The sequence below is a fragment of the Mesitornis unicolor genome, unplaced genomic scaffold (assembly GCF_000695765.1).
Source record: "Mesitornis unicolor isolate BGI_N332 unplaced genomic scaffold, ASM69576v1 scaffold4296, whole genome shotgun sequence".
NCBI lineage: Eukaryota > Metazoa > Chordata > Aves > Mesitornithiformes > Mesitornithidae > Mesitornis > Mesitornis unicolor.
Genome location: NW_010188738.1, coordinates 18,489 through 37,406, shown reverse-complemented (window position 1 = coordinate 37,406; position 18,918 = coordinate 18,489). Strand labels below are relative to the sequence as shown.

General features: G+C 39.4%; 1 protein-coding gene across 1 annotated transcript in view; it reads right to left on the bottom strand.

The window, feature by feature from the left end:
- Positions 1-746: 746 nt before the first annotated feature.
- The window catches only part of LOC104541694 (FCH and double SH3 domains protein 2-like), a gene marked incomplete at both ends in the record, with an annotated part of 31,932 nt that continues 13,760 nt past the window's right edge, over positions 747-18,918 (bottom strand). Inside the window, 3 exons of the mRNA XM_010185814.1 lie at positions 747-818; positions 1,728-1,823; positions 5,713-5,835. Of these exons, the coding sequence (XP_010184116.1) occupies positions 747-818; positions 1,728-1,823; positions 5,713-5,835 (291 nt within the window). The remainder of the gene's footprint in view (positions 819-1,727; positions 1,824-5,712; positions 5,836-18,918) is intronic.

Genomic DNA, 18,918 nt, shown 5'->3' with positions numbered 1-18,918 from the left:
TAGGTAAAATATATATTTTAATATATATGGTTATAACATAAGCAATAAAAAAATGCTGTGCAATGAAGAAATGCAGTAATTTTACAGCCCAAGTGGGTCAACCAAGTGAAGAAGTCACTGCATTTGAGGTAGAGAGTGCTTTAGATACGAACGCCCCATTTATTGCCTTCTAAAAAGCTCCTGAGTTTAAGCAGCACGAGTAGCGCCCTTGTATGGTGTCAGACCACACAAGTGCCATGTCAAAGAATCATGTCATTTTTAAGGTTGAAGAGTTTAATAGGAGTGAATTACAGTTCTATTTTACATGGGGATAGCCCTCTGGAAAAAGAACAAAATTCAATTAGTAATGGGACCGCACTTCATGTGCGCATACTGATCGCCTCCAGTTGTTCTGCAAGCTTCCCCATTCACATTCGAGAAGTAACCAATTATACACATCGCTATCTTGAGCTGTGAAATTTTAATTCATGTCCCCAAAAGATTATAATATCAATTACAAATGCTGTGCAAGTGCAGAAAGAGAAGTGTGAAGCTGATCCTGACAAATAACACAGCTAAATTGCTTTTTTCCTTCTTTAACTTAAATCTCATTGTGGAAAAAGCTTTTTTCTTTCTTTTTTCTCCAGTTATTTTGTATATATATTATGCATTCTGTTGCCACCTCTACATGAGTGTAAACTCAGCATCCTGAGCCACATGCATACTGATAATGACACAAAATACTGATTATAAATACTACCATATACCTCTGCTATAGTCATTCGCATAGCACTGACAGGTGAGGGCTCGATATCCACCAGCTGAACTGCATTAAAACTCTGGACACAGAGAGGGCACAAGGATGAAAACACAGAGCAGCAAAGGTTAGAAAGGCAGGGCAAAAGGCAGTTAGAAAGACTCAGCTGACTGTATTAAGGAGAACCCAGAATTGTATGGAAATAACTGACTCGAGACAAAGGAGCTGGAAGAAAAAAGCAAAATCACAGTTTGTTAAAATGGGAAGACAAAGGAAACTGTGTTATAGCTGTTGGTATGTCTGGAAAAACCACTTGCATCTATTAACAGGGTTATTTTCAACAGTTATTTCTTAAAATAATGTTAGTAACGATCAGTGGGACATCAGCAATCCACTTTAATAAAAGTGCTGTTTGGAAATGTATTTACATACCATGATTTACTCAGTTTTAGTGCCATTAACGATTGCTTCAGAAGCAACATCGCATCAAAATAAGATTTTCCAAGATTATTTTGGAATCAATGTTTAAACAGTTTTCTTTCTAACTCTGTAACTTCTTATATGTAAGTGTAAATATTCATTGAATAATGTAGAGGTATACGGACACTTTATCTGGCATAGCATCACACATGTATTCCAGTATCAGTGAATAGTATGAGAATCTCACTGTCACAACAAAAAGCTAATAAAATATAGTGAAAATTGTGCTGAAAACAGGGAAATACAGGACTGCTCGTCACAATTTGGAAGCAAAGAAAAGATTTTGCTCTTCTGTGAATGACACTGAAACTGTTTGATGCTTTTGCTATGATCCCCTACCTACTGCATGCAGAGCTGATGGAATCAGCCCAGTTTCCCTTTCTTTTCCAAAAATACAGCATAAGGTTAAGGCAGCCTGGGATACCAGCGACTGTAATTCTCTTACCCATTTATACCGACATTCTTAAAAATGGAGCAAGAAATAAATCAAGGAATTCAGCAGGGTTCTTACAGTGTCGCTGTCGCTGGGTTGGAACTGGAAAGGCTGTGGTTTGTGAAACACTGAGTTCTCCTGTAGAAACAGCTGGAGGTTGTAATCCCGCACCACCTGAGGAAATAAATGCCATTTCAATCGTTATTTTGTCAACCTAAAAACACTACAGCAAAATCAGTGCGCTAAGGCAGAACCTTGAATGCAACCCACGGAAATAGAGGATGTGATGCTGGGCAGTGCCACCCACAGTTGTCCAGAGTGACTGGTAGGACACAGCCTGGACAACAGAGAGCTAAAGAATATCTGCCCTTAACCTACCAAACATCCCACAAATGCAAAATGGGAGAAAAAACACCCCAACTATTGAGTATACAGTATGTGGTGTCACTACTGTAAATATTTTTCTTTCCACTCGCAGATAATTTCTTCTACACAGTTGTTTCTTAGGCTGAAATGTCTTATTTTTACACAAATTATTAGCTGCAGGAGCTGAAAAGACTATTTGGAATAATGCATACAAAATCAGTTGCAAAATGCATCTTTTTATATTCAATTGCTTTCAGAGAAAACTCTCGTAGCTTGCATTTTGCTAAACCAAAACTACTTCAGCAACTAAATTTGTTTAATGATACATTTCAGGCAGCGTGACACGTATTCCTAAACAAATCCCTTATGTCACAATTTACACATATTTAGAAAGAAAAACTCATTGATTGCAGTAAGATAAAAACAGCGTCGCTGGCTGATGAATTCTAGAGAGCGTTCACTACTTCAATTGATGAAAACGCGTAAATAGCTGCATGGCATTATAAAAACCTACAACCAAACTGAGGGTTTAAATGTACAGAAGTGTATAATAAAGCTGGTATTTATCCAGAAATAACAGCAGCGTTGTATATGGCCAAGAATTCTGATTACACTGTATGTACAATGGTAAATACCACACGTTCTCTAATGCATCAAAATGTTGATGCTTGTGTTCCCGAAATACTGAACTGTAAAAAATTAATCTTCAGTTAAAGAAAGTAAATAGTCCTCCAGGGCCAATAATGCGCTCATTTAAAACAGGAAAGTACATAATTACTGCACCAAATTGAGCAGTTGAACGTAAACACATTCAAATGCGTCGAAAACATACAGAGCAGGCATAGAGGGAGTCTGTATTAGCAATTCCCACAAATAGAAATTTGGAAAATACTAAAGGAGGAATAGTCTGCAGCTTCAGACGCTGCTCAGTGTTGACCACGGCATTGAGATAATTTATATTAAACAGCTCCAGCCTTCACATACTTCTTTAGATATAAGTGACCCCTGCCCATAGCACCCGACTCTCAAACATATGTAACTATTTTAAACCAACTTCAGTTAGGAAAAACAAAAAGTGTTGTTACTGAGGACGTGGAAACCGATGCAGTTATTTTAATGCTATAAGCTTTCACTGGAGACCTCTCACTCAAAAGCAGCTCTGCTCTTCAAAGAAGAAAAACCACCTTTACAACAGCACTTGTAAGTAATTTTCCCTCAAAGAAACAAAATTTAGTTACAAATGAGGAGAAATATTATCATAACATGAGACTTGGGAGAGTGTCCAAGTGCAGCAAACGAATACCCCGGAGCATTCTGCACGATGTATTTGACAACTGTAAAAAAAGAAAACAAAAATGCTCTGAAGGAATACAGGATTCTCAGGATTAAGCAGTAACTTGTCCAAATGGATTTCCTGTTATTCAGAAATAAAATCGGTGTTCTCACGCAGTTTCTTCATGAAGTCAATGTCAACTGAAATGCTAAAGCAGACTTGAAATCAGATGTTAAATATGCACCATATGCAGCAAGAAGGCATAGTCAGAGACGTGCATAAATGAAATTATTTGCCCTAGGTTGGGGAAGCTTCTTACCAGAAACATCACAGAAATGTCATTCAAAACAGCAAATGGAATTTAGGAAAATGTTCCAAAGTAAATCAGATTTTTTTCCAAAAGAGAAGAGCAAGACGTACGAGTCTTGAAAAAGACTGTTCAAGTGAAAAGGCAGTTAAATTGCATTTTCAAATGCACCGTGACAGAGGGTAATACACCTGGAAATGCCAGAGGAATGACATGTAACCCCAACCTAGCAGTAATAAAACCTCCAGAACTGCAAATATCAGCTAAATCCATCCTGTAAACAGAAATATAGCTCAGATGGAAAAATGAATGCATTTCGATCAACGACCTAACGCGTCTTTTCTCAACGCAGCTTGGCAAGCTTGTGATCTTCTACTTCAAAGTAACGCAGAACAGGTGAAGTTCTAAAAAAATACAATAAATATTTAAATCGTTGCTTTGATAGCAAGTTTGTTTTTATTCCAAATTACTAAATAGCTAAAAAATTTGTTCCATGTTTAACACTCAAGCTGCTTTCAAAACACATGCACAGCTTTTGATGCTGAGTTTCTACTCTGGATTTGATGACTCCTATTCCAGCAATGTGGCCCTATAGGAAGTGCTTGAAATTCAAAAGAAAGGATGAGCAAAGCCTCATCCTCCGCCTGTGGAATAAGCCACTGATTCACGTGTGTAGTATTTTTAAGCCACTGATTCACATGTGTAGTATTTCAGAGCAAGACGCACATTTTCAGTAGTAACATAAGACACATTTTTCTTCTCCACATTCTTGAGCTGCAAGCAAATTGGTGCTGATGAGCTATAAACAAGTTGTAAAAATCCTGCTCAGACCTGACAGCTCTATTTACATTTTTGTGCCTTCTCCAGGCATTGTACTGACTTAGTAAAGCGAAAACAGAGCTATTTTACTCAAACACACAGCATGACGTTGTTACTGTATAAAATAAACCAGACCTGTGGGCTTCTGGCCACACAGAGTTTTGCTAACGCAAGCCAGCACAACCTCAGCACTCACAAATATACGCCACAAGTATTCCTAGTTTTCCTGCTTGGAAATGACAGTTTAGTTAGATGAAAGTCCCAGCCAGCCAGCACGCTAAATATTCTCATTGCAAAGCGCTGAATACAATACTGAGAAATTATTTATGGATATGCAGACATTATATATAAGCATACTTAGTTAAAAGACTCAAATCCAGCATTTTGGGGGAATGTATTTTAAACCGACCCAAATGATATACACCAAGGTAAATTATTAAGTCCTTTTCCAACAGAAGATAAATGGTATTTTCATTATCTTTACAGCTGCTGCCAAGTCAATTCAAAGACAAGCTTGTGTGAAGTCAATTTTTAATCCCCTCACTTTACATCTAATAAGGTGTGAGTTCGTGAGCTCGCAGGTGAAGAAGGAATGAGTCAAATACATGGTTTCTACATAAGTCCCAGCACAAATGAGCTCTGTTTCTGTGCAGTTTGTTGAGGTATAGGTATAAAGGAATGTTATGATTGCACCAACGTAGCTCATTTGAGCTCAACAGCAATTATTTTTTATTTTTTTTAGCCCAGCAGATGAATTATTTAAGTATCAAAATTATCCTGGAAGCGATCACGTATTCTGGCTGCTCAAAAAAGCAAACAAATCACGTCTGTGACAAGACTCTAATCTGTTTTCTGTATTTGTCATTCTTCATTCAAAGGAGGAAATGCTGTAATATTTTGGGTTTTTTTAAGTTGACATTCAATTATTGGGAAATGATCCAAACAGTTTCATAGGGCTTTACCATGATGAGTGACTGATGCAGTTCCAGATTACACTGCGCAGATTTCAGCTGCAGTTTCTCTTTCCAAACACGCAGCATGGGTATAACTGAACACCTCTTGATCCCTGTTCTCAAAAGACCTTGTATGGTGTAAACCACTCGTGAGAACGCAATCTGGGTGGCAACAGGAAAAGTTCTCCCCAAGAAAACTGTCTGGTTTAACTTAATACTGGCTTAGGAGTAACCAAAAATAATAACCACTCAGTTTTGTCACTAGTTTGGAAGCAAATCTTAAGCCTGGGCACTTCCATATGCTGTAAGGATTCAGTTACAGAGGATCATTCGGCACAAACTTACCCTGCTGGAAGTCTCCAGTAAGAACTGGAAGGTGTTTTGTACAGCTTGGCATGTCTCTAGCTCAGTCATGCTGAATGCCATTAAATAATCCTTAAGGTGATCATATATATTTCCATCGAGAGCCTGTATGAGGGAAAGAATTTGAGAAAATTAAGGAAGAAATTAAGCAATGGGATCTTTGTATATGATTTATTAATATTCATGTTTATATTTGTAAGGTGCTCAAATAATTTAACACATATCCACCTATAATTACTTGCCTGGAGAGTGACAGGTGGAGATCTTTAATTTTTGACGAGGAGGAGGGACAGTGCTTTATTTCCATTAGATGGCACCCCAGAGCACCGTCACAACATCCCCCTCTATGAAACAATTCATCCAGTTGTGCAGGACAGCCACAGCAGAAGAGTGAGGTCAGGTTTGGGTAAGGGAGATGTCATTTATGTCAAAAAAGGGACCTACAAACTGCAAGGATAGGGGGCTTCTCCTCAAGTCACCATCCTGCACTCCAAATGACACCACGACACCCAACACCTGCACACTTCAGATACACGGCTCTCAAAACTTCTTAAAAACTCCTGATCAACAGCTCCCATTTCACATTAGCACAACAAATCTCTTATGCGCACAGAAATATCAAAAACACAACAAAAATGTATCATCAACTTAGCAGTTACCAGAGGACGACATCAAAGTTCAAACTCAAAAGCCCTGTTAGAACCAGAGCCATGAAATCACACTGCATGGCCTAGGTATAAATGCGTATACATTTAAAGTGAGTTCTCTATTAAGCATGTAAGACTTTGCAAGTGACTGACAATTTCACTTAAATACTCAACTCTGGGTATATTTAAATATATATTATATATTTATCTGTAAGTTATACAATACATATTATAAGAATACTATAGAATACTATACTATTTATACTAAGAATATTATAGAAGAATTCAATATATATTGCATATATATTTAAATATACCAAATTTCACAGATAGCCATTTAAACAGTACATTTATTTAAACTGTATAGACCAGATTTCACAGACTGAAGAAGGCATTTCTATATAAAACTGCATTCGTTTATTTAAATAATTTTGAAGAGTTGGGGGGGGGAGGTGAAATTGTGCAAGCCTTAAGAAGCAGTTTCTGCCCCAGCAAAATGAAGCCCAACTTTGAAGGTGAGGCTACCAGACACACGCAAAGCAGAGACAAATCACTCAGATGTTTCACCTACCATCAGCACACAGCGACAGCACCCAGCAGCTGAAACGAAAACTTAACATACTGCCATCCTCAGTGAAGGATGCTGTGAGGAAAATAATAAAATTGTGCCGCTGGAATTCTCATGCCCAAAATTTTATATCCAAAGATCCACTTTATCTTCATCCTCCACATACCCAGTGTAAAGTTCTTCCCAGCACAGGCCAATTTTCTCCTTCAACTGTAGGTATTAAACCTGCCTCAAACTTCCTAGCGCAAAAACTCCACAAACCAAACAGGAGGCCGTGCCCAACCAGCAGCAAAGACGACGGGAATTTCTTCCAAGGCCCCACAACGCAGCTGGCTCCCTCAGCCCTGCAGCAAAGCCCCATCTTGAGTGGTCAGCAGCCAGGGCGGCAACGTGAGGCCCCCCCAGCCATGGAAAGGTTCTGGAAATGAAGGAAGATGCACCAGAAAGCTGGGAGAAAGCTATAGGTTAATATCTCCGGGCTCTCATAAGTGATATCAGCTCTACCAAATACACTGCTAAGCATGATTTTAAAAAAAATTAAAATAGTTGTGGAATACGAGCATATGGCTGGGATGATGAGTTGACAAAGACGTCAGGAAATTCCCAACCACAAATCCATAAAAACCTACAGCAATACACATATGCATCTTCAGTCCTTGGTACAGGCACAGCTTTACTGGAATTCATCTTGCTATGCACATTTAGTTCACATAAGGCTAAGATTTTAAGATTTCATGTGTTTTTCTAACGCTAAAGGGATGAACCTTCAGTATCACAGTCGTATCGGTGCCAAAGTTAGCATCTCATTTTCAAGGACATTTATTTTCATATCAAATATGTACAGTTCCAATAGCAGGTATGTCTCACACTTTCACACAATACAAATGGTGTATAAAATAGCCAAGGCTGGTTGTGTCTTGGCTAAATTCTGGAGAATTTCTGTCTTGGGAGAAATGCTGTCCAACAATGGTAAACCTGAAAGTCCCTTAAAAATGAAACTTGTGGACTTTTACAATCAAGCGTATCTGTTCCTAAAGCTTCGATCTAAACACCAGAGTGCAACTCTGCTAATAAATGTAAATAAATAGTTTAAACTTGGCAGAGCACTTAAAAATGCTCAGTGTGCAAAGCAGCTGTGATTTTTTTATTCCAGCGTGCTGTAAATTAATATTTCAAAGCTCAATCCCCCTGCCTTCACATGAAGCCCATATGTTCTTTTTACGTTAAACCCAGCCGGAGGGGTTCATGTCATTTAACATAAGGACTTCTCCAGCGTAGCCACCTACGTTGGAGTTTGTCACTCCTAGGTCCTTTTTAGAGGCAACAGAGAGAAGCTGGCACTTCTGCGGTCCGATTCCTCTCCCTCTAAGTGGCTAAAATAGGTCAGATGAAATGCAGCACGCCGAGCGCCTGTTCCTCTTCACTGACCGTAAATAGCGCCTGGACAATTAGCTCAGATACACACATCTATGCAGCGGTCAAATAAAGCTGGGTGAGATGAAGCCCATCTCAACACGTTTCTTCTCTGCAACTATTATTAACTGTAGATTAATTAATTCCTACTGCTCTGGAGCTTTCTGTAGTTCTAGGAATATAAAAAGATATATAAGCATTAATTTCATCATTTCCCCACTCCTCTCGCAATGACCACAACTCTGAAGTTTTGTGATATAGATATAGATTATATAGATATATATCAGAAAGATATATAAGAAAGAACATTAAAAAAACCATAGTAAAACATTAGGCAGCATACAAATCTGTCAGTGTGTGCAAACTGCATCACAGCCTTTCTCCTTTCATTAATTAAAAGCAGTTTCAGTATGATGAAGTTCTTAAATACCGATGAGAGCTGCCAGAATTGAAGTTATTAAAGGCAGCGCAATACAACGCAGGGACATTTGTCAGCCAAGGAAAGCCACGGCTCCAACATGTGCTACAAAACTCAGCCTCACACAGAAAAAGTGACATCCCATCGATTTCAGGATTAGAGAGCTGATGGTTACAAATTGCTTTCCGTGATAATGTATCTATTCATGCTATAAAATGGTAATTATTCTATCAAGCTGGATATGTTAATATTAAAACAAAAGAGTTGACTTGCTGAACTATAAATTAACATTCGTGTGGGATTTTATACTCTGAATCTCATTTACTTACAAAAACTCTGACCCAAACGCCTGAACATCACAGTGTTAGGTTTGCAATAAAAAGTCTTTTCAAAATTTTGATCACACAACCTTAAGGGGAAACTGAATAAAAACAAACCACCAAAAACCCAACAGACATTATTCCACTACAATGGCTTTTGTTCTTCTGAATCTCAAAAGATTACTAAATCACTTACAATCAGACTGAAAAACCTGTCTTTTTTCAACATCAAAAGGAAATCAAGATTTTTTGAAAGAAATCTGGCATCAGAACTAAGGTAATAAGAAGTTAAGTAGTACAGAATTACAATTTCCAAGGATAGAAAGAAGTCAATGTTTCCTAAGAAATAATTTTTTCACAGGGGAACTGTCATACTAAAGGTACAAAACTGCTTCCCCACCTGAGTCCAAGCTTTAGAAGAGCTTCAACAGGACCAGTGTCAGGTCCTGCCTTTGGGTCACAAAACCCCATGCAGCACTACAGGCTTGAGGAAGAGTGGCTGGAGAACTACCAGGTAGAAAAGGACCTGGAGGTGCTGGTCGACAGCCACTGAACATGAGCCAGCAGTGTGCCCAGGTGGCCAAGAAGGCCAACAGCAACCTGGCCTGCATCAGGAATAGTGTGGCCAACAGAAGCAGGGCAACTGAAGCTGCACCTCAAATCCTGTGTTCAGTTTTGGGCCCCTCACTGATCCCAGAAGGACATTGAGGGGCTGGAGCATGTCCAGAGAAGGGCACCGAGGCTGGTGAGGGGTTTAGAGCACAAGAATTATAAGGAGAGGCTGAGGGAATTGAGGCGCTTAGTCTGGAGAAGAGGAGGCTGAGGGGAGACCTTATCACCCTCTACAACTACCTGAAAGGAGAGTGTAGTGAGGTGGGGGTTGGTCTCTTGTCCCTGGTAGCAAGTGACAGGACAAGGGGAAATGGCCTCAAGTTGTGCCAGGGGAGGTTTAGGTTGGATATGAGGAGTGATTTCTTTACTGAAAGGGTTGTCAAGCACTGGAAGGGGCTGCCCAGGGAGGTGGTGGAGTCACCATCCCTGAAGGTGTTTAAAAGAGGAGATGTTGTGTGCAGGGACATGCTCTAGTGGTGGACTTAGATTCAATGGTTGGACTTGATGATCTTAAAGGTCTTTTCCAACCAAAACCATCCTATGATTCTGTGATTCTTTCAATCATGGACGATCATGGATCAAATTAGGTTTTCATTTGTAAACCTTTCGTGAGTTGCTGCAGCTCCATCATTTACCTGTGCTAATTTTGCCTACACCGAACGTTAAAAACCCTGACAAATCCTTTGTAAACTGCCACCACTTTGCCGGAAACAATATAGCTGATGTTGAAGGCAAAGAATTTCCTTACATGGGTGGAGGTAACATAACAAAATTAGACCTGACCCCACCCCACTCAAGACTACAGTCTGCAAATGAAAAGATAAGGAAAAGTTTAAATGAACTGAACAAAAATCATTGTGTTTGAGGAGTGATAACTTTTCTGTGAAGTCAATGGCATAGTCTCACAGTAACATGAAATATTTTCCTGTTTGGTAATCAAAGCAAAATCCCGAAACAAAAAGGGAGATCCATATCAGAGATGCCTCCTTCTATCTATTTTAGGTAGCTTCTTAAAAATTAAAATTAAATTCTTATACCACCCTGCTCTCATTTGCATTAGTAACCTTGTTTTATCCATCCCCAATTTGTTTGTTTTGAAAACACCCTGTAACCCATTCAGAACTGGGACTCTTATTTTTCATCCTGTATTTTCTGTAACACTAAACCTTTTCTTACTTAACATTAAAAAACCCCGCAACAATATAAATGACGTAAGCACGCTGAGTGAAGCTTTCTGAGTGCTTGTCTTTAAAACTTAAGCCTATAATTCATTAAATAAACAGTGCAATCTCAAGGATGGTACAGTCTGGGAATTTTCAGTTGAATGGTTTTGGTAAGTGAGACTCCAAGTGTTTAAATTTTTATATGCAAATACCTCAGAATGTAAAAGGGAAAGTTTGGGGTACGTATAAGAATAACTAAATTGTTAACAGGAATTATTAAGACATTAGCCTACGCATTCTTCTGGGTCTATGAGAGGTTAAGCGTAAAAGTAGATTGTATGTATTTTATCCCAAGAACAGCAATAGATCTCATATTATTTGTCAGTGAAAGACAGAGTATTTTAAAAACTCATCTAAAACTCTAAAGTAATAAAGTCAACAACTTGAATCAGGTGGCTTTGCTGAACTCAGCAGTATTCGGCTCAGTGATACGTAACAGCATTTCCCAAGGACACTGGGAGAAAGGAAGGAAGGTCAGGAAAACCCATCCTTTCCAGTTAACAACTGCATTCCACACTGATTTTCTCTTAAAAACACCAATTCCTGGTAGAAATTTATCCTAGGCATCAATTTCTCCTAATACAGATCAGGAGCTTGCTTTAAGTCTTTTTCTTTTTAAATCCTTCCATCATTGCAGAATTTGTCACTGCTGAAATACTCTTCTTCTCTAGCAAGATACCCTAACATAAAAGCAAATCAGGGTTGTATTTGTCAACAAAACGCGCCTTCTACAGATAAATTACAAACAAACCCAAGATCAAAGAGAAGTGTCCCTGAACAGCACGCCTGCAGCAACCGTGTATCTGCTGACACAAAACCAGTGCAAGCTTCTGCATTTCTCCGTCACTGCAATCCTGCAGGAACAACTGCACAGCGTCTGCACCGATCATGGTACTGAAGTCTGAAGTCAGACTTGGAAATGACAGGCAGGCTGCTGCCTGGTCTGCCCTTTACAGACTTAGTGCTTGATAAAAATCCAATTTTTCTGCTAAACCATATGTGCAAGTAGAGAAAGCCGCTAAGAAAAGCTGATGACAAAACCAAAAAGTTAGTGCAGGATTTCCTCAGTCTACAAGGAGAAAGGACCATCTAAGCTTAGCTCTCTAAAATCACAGAATCGCAGAATGGTTTGGGTTGGAAGGGACCTCAAAGCTCACCCAGTCCAACCCCTGCCATGGGCAGGGACACCTCCCACCAGCCCAGGCTGCTCAAAGCCTCATCCAACCTGGCCCTGAACACTGCCAGGGAGGGGGCATCCACAGCTTCCCTGGGCAACCTGGGCCAGTGTCTCACCACCCTCAGAGGGAAGAATTTCTTCCTAATATCCAGTCTAAATCTCCCCTCTTCCAGTTTAAAGCCACTCCCCCTCATCCTATATCTCAATGCCTTTGTAAAAAGCCTGTCTTTATCTTTCTTGTAGGCCCCCTTTAAGTACTAGAAGGCTGCTCTAAGGTGTCCTCAAAGCCTTCTCTCCAGGATGAACAACTCCAACTCTCTCAGCTTGTAAAATCAGAATTTCAAGTTAGCGGTAGTACACCCCCACATTTTGCATCCAATGCAAAACAGTGCTAAGGTAAGGCCATACAGTTATCTGTATCCCAGGATAATCTTGCACATCCAAAGCTGCTGCAGTGCTAAGCCTGCTTTATAGAGAGGTCCAGATCCAACTCATTCTTGATGTATTACCACTGGCTCGTTTCGCCTGTGAACATCAGGAATTTAGTGGGATTCCACAAAAGGGAAACACAACTACCCTAAAGAGGATACATCTGGACAGAGCAAGGGAGGCCTCTTATTTATTTTGGGGCAGGCAGCTGGTACTCAAAATGAAGAGCTACAAGAACCTGGACCACTCCTAAAGAGCCAGGTGTAAAAAGTAGGATGCGACTGAAAGTCTTGTTTTTTCTTAGGTGATTGCTGTCATACAACTACCTGGGATGTGAACAGGGAAGAAAGTTTTCTAAATCATTACTGAGTTTCACCAGCATTTGTTCCCTACCAAATGCGTGCATTTCTGTGCAGAAAATTGTTCATCTGCTCATGCTGGTCACTGCAACATTTTGTAAAAATTAAAAAACACAGTAAAAACACTCTACTTGTACTTGAATTTCCCAATTAAAACTGCTTTTGATTGCTTCCTCTGTGACACAGCATCGCCAGCTTTACTCCAGAAGTATTTCAGTAGATACTAACCCTAAAGTACAGGTGGACAGCAAAGTGTCCTGGGCACCTCAGCTGTCAACTCCTGCAGCGCACAGTTTCTTTGAACGTTGATCACTGTCAGACACAAAGTATCAGCCAAAGCAAACAAAAAGCGTAAGAACTTGCAGACACACTTTTCTAGCCCTTACTGCCCTTAGAGCAAACTCTTCTGTGTCCCCAGCCAACAACCTGTTCGTATCTCCTTGAAATGAAGGTTTTGGCCCAACAACTCAAGAAAGATCCTCTGCTACCTCTCTGACTTCTACTCCTTCTTGCAGCTTCATAGGAAATAACTTTAAGAAATCTGTGTAACTATCTTGCTGTACTGCTGCTGTCAAGCTAATCAGCCTCTCCTGTTTCTTTTTATTTTCTTTTTCTTAAGTCAACATCCTGCATGACCACACGCTCTTCAGAAGTACATTTGTAAACAGCCAGCTGTGAATGAGGAAGTGAAAGATATTCCAGGGACACATCCATACCACTCAGGAGCAGAGAAATGCTAAAAAGTTTCAGGCATGAGTGGAAATTAAAAAAAGCAGACCAAAAGGTAGGAAGAGAAAAGGCTGCAAAGCGTTTTAAGTGTCTACTTAAATCAAAAAAGGCTGCAGAAGGTATCACAGTTCCCTCCTCTGTTCCACCACCCTAAAGAAGGAGCTTTCATCACGGCAAACATGAGAACAATAAACATGAGAAGACAACAAGTGCCTCACTTCTCTTTGCTTGCTTTTCAGCTCCACGCTCATAAACACACTCTGCACTTTCCCTTACCCCAGGGCTTTGCATTTTCCCGTGTCAGGAGTTTTGGGTTTGTTTGCAAGTTCTTTGCTGGGTTTCACTCGTCACTTGATGATTGTCCCGCACATCATTTTGTTCCCTTACAATTCAGGCAGGGCCATTGTTCTTAATGACAAAACCGGTGTTGCTGGTGCACTGAAGTCTACTCTGAGCACAGAAAACCATGGACTGGCCACCAACATATGCCCAGTACCCTCCCCAAATCCACAAAGTCCCTTTAAAACAAGCATAAGCAAAATTAATGATATTAATTACTCCTTCCAGAGTGGCCTCCACAGATTTCATGGTAGTGCCCTGTAGTCACATTTAATGATGAGGGGCGGATACCCAAGGAAATCTCCTTTATAATTCTTTGCCCCACAAGGCAGCCAGCCATGAGAGTTCCCTGATGCACAGAGCATTAAATTAACACTTCAGAGTTCAAGAATAATTCCACCCAAAGCAATGGGAATACACTGATGTGGGATTGCCACAAGAACAGGAATATCAGATCTTAAGAAATTCCATTGTAAAAGGCTTAAAAAAACCTGGAAGATGAAAACAGGTTCTTTGTAATCTAGAAATACATCTACTTTTCCCAAAAATTTTTAAGTATCATTTCCAAAGACTTCTTGGACCTATTTTGCTTTTTCTTTCATAGCACCTGAATAAATCCCAAGGGAATCCTTCTGACATGACTAATTTTCAATAAATTGCACTGGTACAATCAACTTCCCTTTTGTACTTCCTTGTTCTTGGGGGAAAAAAATAAATTCTGGCTCGAATCCACCACTCAGAAGAAGGCTTTGTGGCAGACCGTCACCATCACGTCATCTCTGTGTCTGAGGAGTACACTATACCATTCCTACCAATAATATTTGGTTCCCTTCACGCAGAAAAGAAGTATATTTAAATCTTCAGCATTCTGCCACTATTCAAGGATTCTTATACTGACATCATCATCATCATCATCATCATCATCACCACGATTGTCAAACAGCAGTGGAGTATGTGGCATGGTTAACAGTTGCAGCTGGCTTTCTTCCTGTTTTATTTTCAGTATGAAAATGTACCCAACAACGAATTATTTTGTAGCTCAGCTTTAAAAATATATATTTTTACACAATTTGGAAGGTAGGTTAAAGAAATGTATCAAGAATGGGCTGGAACCACGGTGACTCTTAGCTCCTTCATGATTTAATCCCCACAAACACAGACGCAGCTCCAAGAAAGTTCTTGAAATTTTTCCTTATGGCAGACTTCCACTGTGTCAAAGGTACGGATTTATCCACAAGACTCCATATAAACCTTCACACTAGAGATGAAACATCCCTGACTCAGACTCATTAGCTCTTCTGGATAAGTCTCAAAATGTTCTCCAAGAGCATAGACTAAGGAAGAGAAACCTTAAATTGACACAAATGTGCATGTGAAAATGCATTCATACCAAATCCCATGTCTCTTGATAGTTAAAAAATACTCCTTTGGCAGATAAAATGCATGAAGAAGTGTAGAAAAAAATCAGATATTAATTCCTCATAAACTTTTATTTACTCTTTTGCATCCTCCCATTTTTAACCATCTATTTTGCTGTTGGTTTTTTTAGTTTTTGTTCACTTGACTCAATCTCTGTATTAACACTTTAACAGCAGTTTGTTGGGGTTTTTTGCCCAGTGTGCTTTTTGTTTACGTGAAATAAATAAAACTGTTGAACAAAATCTTTCCTGCTCCAACACAGGCTGCTGTTCCAAATTCCTATTTTGATTTATCACTTTCATATGTTTTTGGGGTTTTTTCTGTCCATGGGTTTAAAGTTACCTGTCACTTCCAGCAAGCTCCGCAGCCAACAGGCTTTTCAAAAGATGCTCTCAGAATAAGTTTAGTGGCAAGATTAAAACTTCAATAAATGTAATCTATTACTGAGCATTTCAAATTCTTATCATGCCAAAGAGGCGCAACCTGCAGTTCAACGCGGTCCTACAAATGTAACATTGTGCAGTCTAATCCTCAACACAGTGTCATTTCAGGATAATGAAGACATTTCCCAACTCAAAGGGCACTTTTTAAATGTTTTAAATTTTAAAATGCATTTTTACATTTTATATTAAAATGTCCATTAGTTAAATAGCGCGAGAAAGGCGGAGCGTATTTCATATAGCAAACCCACGTTCCTGACAAGGCGCTCTACAAAAGGATGCCTAAATATTCTTTACCAGCCATACTAAAATTTAAGGACCAAAACAAATGAAACTATTTTTAGGAATTTTTGCAATCTACACAAATGAGCAATGTGCTCCTAAAAGGAAAAAGGCTCGGCGTCACAGTACTGTGATTACTGCAACAATTATAGTATCACAGAACAATGAAAGAAATTATGCTGAATAATAAAGGAAAAAACAGCACGGGGCTATGCCAAAGGTAGAGCAGCTGCATTGCAGCACAGAAGATTAATCCGTGCTCCCCAAATACCACTTGGGAATTCCACACGCCAATTATGCTTTATGACTTTTAGCAGTCCATTCTCAGTTGTTCCCGGGGGAATCACGTAACCATTTGTGCATGCGCTCCTTCCAAGCACCAGTGGGTGAGGAGAAAGATAATTTTAGTCTCAAATCTGTAATTAAAAATCTCGTGAAAGGTTTGTCCTGTTTAAACAGATTCCCCTCACACACAACATAAAGCCTAGCACAAAAATAAATAAATTACAAGCCATATTCCTAAACAAGTATTGATGGGTTCATTGGTTGCAACATGTTCTCCAGAAGCTGTCAGTATTTTATAAGTTTCTATTATTTGATTGTGATAGGTAACAAAAATCAACAGAAAAAGTGAACAAAATGGGATCTGGTGGTGTTGAACTATCTTTTAATTAAATCACTTTTAAAGTGTGGCCTGATTGGAAACACCTAAATATATGTTACTCTGAGAGCATCGCTCGATGGAACATAATTGCATTCAAGTCAGCTTTTCTTTTCCAACGTATTTCAACAGTGCTGCATACTCTACGATTAACGCTTAAACCTTTTTTAAAACTACTTCATTGCATAACAATTCTGCTTAGATGTCCTAACATCAATACAGAGTCAGAATAGCATAAGCAATGTTTAAAACACACAGCAAGGGATGTTCCAAGAATCTGGTAGTTTTGAGATGTCTTTCATACAAGGCTATCTTTAATATCTTATCTTTGCTATTAAATACATTGAGACTTTCACCAAAGTTAATCTGATGAATACTGTCTCAGATATCCCCTTTAAAATTTCACATACACTATAATGATCCAGCTCAATGAACGCCCACTGAGAAGAGCAAGGCATGACAGAAGTGGGTCAATGACTTGTAAAATTATCTGGGTATTCACAAATATTTGTGAAGATATTTTTCTTAGAAAAAAGATGCCTCAGATTTGCCCCCTTCTTTTCATCCACGTTTTTCTTAGCGCTCCATGCCATTTTAAATTTCTCTTTTATCAAACTGAATTCTCACATAATAAATTAAATTATTATATGCAAGGTCTAATACAAAACACTGAACAATTTGATTAATAAGAGCAGGTTAAAAATTTTATTTCTAATATTCTTTAGCTTGAACTAGACACCTAATTTCTACATATCTCCACATACCTCATTTTATACTTCAGTCAGAAGTGACCTCTCCAAATAAATCTAGGCAGCCAAAGATCAGGATATTGTTGTGCTTCTTCCAAATAAATTTTCTTCCAGTAGCTTTAGATGATTTTCAGGTCCCATAACTTTGAGTTAGGTGAGATTAAACCCCTTGAACCTAAGCATTTAAACTGTCCTGAAGCTTTTGAAAACCATTAAGAATTTTATAAAACACTAAACTAAGGGCGCTGCTTGATGCTTCTGGATGAAGTGAGTGCACACCCAGCGGACGGGGCTCTGATGAACCAGCTGTGCTGAACAGGTTCTTCCCATTAACGATGAGCAATGCTGGGTATACCGGAGAGACGCTATTTCTTTTAATTAGCATTCAAATCCTATAAGCAGTTACCGCAGTGCTTCAATAATTTGTAAACCATTATAAAATAATATCCTTTTACAGCTGGACGACATGGTTCCAGCTAGTCAGTTGTCCAGCATTAAAGATCTAATGAATCTCCTGGTAGGGAATATTTCCTTCTCCTCCACAGGAGGGTCTATCCATGCTATAAATCCCTTTTAGCAGAAATGACAACTTGAACAGATGGGAATTTTTATTTTTTCTGTATGAAAACTAGCGGTAGACGGACAAATCATATTGCAGGATTCCCCCTCCTCATCCTCCCTTGACTGAGCTTCTCGGCAAGCTTTCCAATCAATTATCTCCCCAGCAATCTGTAAATGCTAAATAGGAATTTCTTGCCTCCTAATGCCCTTCTGTGGCCTAATTCCAACAGCGCACGGATCTGCTCTGTTCATTTCCCTGCAGACCAGCTCATCGTGAAGCAACACTTCTCTCTTTCAATAGCAGTTGTGCACCACATTCATTGCTGGTTTGCCCTGAGCCACTTACTGACCTCTCCAAAGGAGCTGAAAACCTGGCGCTGCATCCTGCCCTTTGTCACCAAAACAGAGAAGCAAAGCTTTAGAAGCTGACAGAATAAAATGTATCTCACAACTTGACCATTGTACCCTATAGAAATCTCAATCCTGAATAAACTCTTATGAGGTTTGCCTCCCACCAAGATGACATTCAGATGTAAAAAAAATAACAGATTAGAAGCCATATTTGCAGTAATTTTTTTTTAGAGCTGGAGCACCCTTCCTAGAAAGACTGACTGAGACAGTTGGGGCTGTTCAGCCTGGAGAAGAGAAGGCTCTGGGGAGACCTTAGAGCAGCCTTCCAGTACCTGAAGGGACTACAGGAAAGCTGGGGAGGGACTTTTTACAAGGGCATGGAGTGACAGGATGAGGGGGAATGGCTTTAAACTGGAAGAGGGGAGATTAGATTAGATATTAGGAAGAAATCCTTGACTGTGAGGGTGGTGAGACACTGGCACAGGTTGCCC